Consider the following 3,453-nt stretch of genomic DNA (forward strand, 5'->3'; position numbering starts at 1 on the left):
CCTGGAGCTTGCTCGATCGCCTTGTTGAGAGGGGTCAGGGAAGAATTTTTACAGCTCACTTATCTGGCCCCCGGGTGATTACTGTTTTTTTGCTTCCCTCTGGAATATGTAGAGAGTGGGTCGTATGCCCACCTCCCTTGTTCTCTGTAAAGCGCATTGTGTTGCCTCTGGGTATGAAATGCGCTATATAAATAAAGCTTTGATTGATTGATTGATAGATGGAACCCTGTCCTCAATCATGCCCTCCTCAGCGCTCATCAAGACCTCAAAGAAGGCCACAGGCCAGTACGACAAGGAGCTCTCAGCTCAGTAGACCTATGGCATAGTAAAACAAAAACGGTTACAGTAGCCTATATGTAACATTCTAGTTCTTTAACCCTGAGCAGGATGGTATAATCCCACTACTGCTATTCAGTATTCTAATTTCTTGTTATTCTGTTTATGCCGCGGTGTTGATGAATGTCATCTAGTCTTGTAGTCTTGATTTTTATTGAAATCTGTGATTATTCTTGTGGCATTAAATATATTTGAAAAGTTGTAAAAATTCAAACGTGTTAAAATCTGAACAATACGAGTATGCAAAGACTAATTTATATATATATATATATATATATATATATATATATAAATATATATATATTTATATATATATTTATATATATATATATATATATAATATTGACATGGAAATGTAATTAAAACTGTTTAAAATCTGAACAATACGAGTATGTGAAGACTGTAAATTATTTTTATAATAGTTGACATTTCAATATTGCCAAATAAACCTTCACATATTGAACCATGTCTTGGGTCATGCTAGTGTGTTTACAATGAGGTCTCATCAGATCCCTCTGGTGGCCAAAACTGTTGTAGGTTGAGGGGTTAGAAATGATGAAACTTGGGAAATGTTTAAATGGTCATGTTTACAGTACACTACAAATGGTGCTCAGACCTCTGCCCATTAATTAATTTTGTAGTTCTTTTTGAGCGCTTGAAAGCATCATTCTGAACCCTTCGTCCCTGTGACCTTCCCATCTCCAGGTATGGCGTTATGGCCATGGGCGTGCCGTCATCGGGGCGGAGGTAAAAATGAATATTAAAGATGTGAGGACAGCCGCCCCCCCCGAAAAAATGTCAGTCTCACTCCAAGCTTTTCTGAAAAGTTGGCAACCCTGCAACAGGACTGAGAAGGGCTAACCAAAACGGTGGTAGAGCAATTATAAGACTTGTTTTTGTTTTTTTGACTATTGTTTCGTGGTGTGATTTGTGTCCTTGTGATCTGGGTGACAGCCTCCTGTTTCTCTTTGCCTCATGCCATTTACCAAAAGCTGTTGCACTTTGACCTTGGGTAAGGGTGCTCATTCGATACACACTGCATCACAGATATTTGACTAGGCCCTATCACCTGTATCTCAAGTGAATATTTTCCATCATCTTTTAAGAGTTTAGGTCTACCAAGGTGTAAGTGTGTGTTATGCTATGTACCACTCTACAATGAGTAAGATTTTATTGCTCCTAAAGCCATTGCAACCAAGGATAAACTTCAAATGAAGGTGTTCTCAAATAAAATAAAAAGCAGTAGAACTGTTCTCTCCCAGTCACAGGAATGTCCGGATGGTGTGTCTGCCGAGCTTCCCCCAGCCGTCCGACGTCTTCTGGAAGTACCTGGACCTTGCCACCTTCGGCCTGCTTTACGTGCTCCCGCTGGCCATCATCTCCATCGCCTACGTCATCGTGGCCAAGAAGCTGTGGCAGCGAACGCCATCGGTGATGTGACCATAGCACAATATGCTGCTCACAGACAGAAGAAGAAGATGACTCTGAAGATGTTGATACTGGTGGTGGCTGTGTTTGCTGCTTGCTGGTTCCCACTAAACTGCTACGTCGTTCTGGTCTCCAGCAAGGTTATTGACACTAACAATGCTATTTATTTCAGTTTTCACTGGTTTGCCATGAGCAGCACCTGCTACAACCCGTTCATCTACTGCTGGTTGAATGACAGCTTCAGGGCAGAACTCAAGTCCTTGCTATTTATTTGTCATTCAAAGGTAGAAGCCGTCCCATGCTAATGTTGTTTATTTTCTCTTCAATTAAGAGTTTATTACCATATTATGGCCACACGGAGGTTACAGTATACATTGCATTCATTAGATTACAGTCATTTGGCAGTGGCTTTTATCCAAAGCGACTTACAATAATTGCATTTCATGTAGGAGGTCAATGTACTACTACTCAGAACTCACACGTGCATCTCCTTTCTAAACAAGTGACTAAGAACATAATCTAGTGCTCAAGGCAAAGTGCAAGAGTAGCAAACAAAAAATATACTGTAATAGGTGCTTAGGGAGAATCCTGGTAGCATTTCTTGAAGAGGTGAGTGTTGAGCTTGTGGCGAAAGATCGGCAGCGACTCTGCTGTTCTGACATCAGTGGGCAGATCTTTCCACTACTGCGGGGCCAGGACAGAGAAGAGCTTCAACCGTGTTGATCAGCCGCAGGGGCCTCAGAGTGACGGGGCAACCACTCGCCCGAGGTAGAAGAGTGTAGTGGTGGGGGGGGGGGGGGGTGTAGGGCTTGACCATAGCCTGGAAGTAGTAGGTACAGTATACAATCTGAAGTCTCATAGCAAAAATGTCACTACATGGAGGTTATACTGAAATGTCCTAATCATTTCAAATGTGTATGAGAGAGACTGGGTGCAAACCAGAATGAATTATACAAGACAAGATCCTGCCCCTGAATCCTTCTGTGTACTACCATCTGATACTGCTACCAATCTTCTCCTCTCTACTCTTTCCTCTTCCTTGGACAATCTCTGTCCCCTCACCTCCAGGCCAGCACGCCCAACTCCACCTGCCCCATGGCTGTCGGACTCAGTGCATACTGATAAACAGAGCCTGAGAATGCCGAGCATAAATTAAGAAAAGGCAAACTCCCAGAGGACCTTCTTAACTTCCAATCTCTTCTTTCTGCATTCTCCTCCTACCTACCGACTGCTAAAGCTGCTTTCTTCCGCTCTAAAATTCTAACCTCTGCTTCCAATCTTCCGCTCTAAAATCCTAACCTCTGCTTCCAATCCTAAAAAACTCTTTGAAACTTTATCTTCACTACTCCAACCCCCACTTTCTACTCCCAACTAAACAAAAAAACTACAGACTTCTATCCTTTCTATCGAAAACACTTTGAACATGCTATCTTTAACCAACTATCTCCGTACCTCCACCAGAACAACCTCCTGGACCCCCACCAGTCCGGGCTCAAGGCTGGCCACTCAACAGAGACCGCCCTCCTTGCAGTGACACTCCATGCCGCGAGAGCAAACTCTCTCTCTTCCGTCCTGTCAGCAGCATTTGATATGTAGACCACCAGATCCTCCTCTCCACCCTCAAGGAGAAAGGTGTCACTGGCTCTGCACGCTCCCTGTTTGCATCCTACCTGACGGGCCACTCCTACC

The 3,453-nt window shown here is 43.4% G+C and overlaps 1 protein-coding gene across 1 annotated transcript; it reads left to right on the forward strand.

Annotated features, from left to right (window-relative positions):
* Positions 1–238: 238 nt before the first annotated feature.
* Positions 239–2,536, forward strand: gpr83 (G protein-coupled receptor 83; the record flags this gene model as incomplete). Its single annotated transcript, XM_084450349.1, is given in 6 exon segments — positions 239–309; positions 1,042–1,083; positions 1,259–1,348; positions 1,599–1,753; positions 1,756–2,048; positions 2,399–2,536. Coding segments are annotated over 6 exon segments (789 nt in total).
* Between the last annotated feature and the right edge of the window lie 917 nt (positions 2,537–3,453).

The sequence above is a fragment of the Borostomias antarcticus genome, assembly GCF_949987555.1.
Source record: "Borostomias antarcticus genome assembly, chromosome: 15".
Lineage (NCBI taxonomy): Eukaryota > Metazoa > Chordata > Actinopteri > Stomiiformes > Stomiidae > Borostomias > Borostomias antarcticus.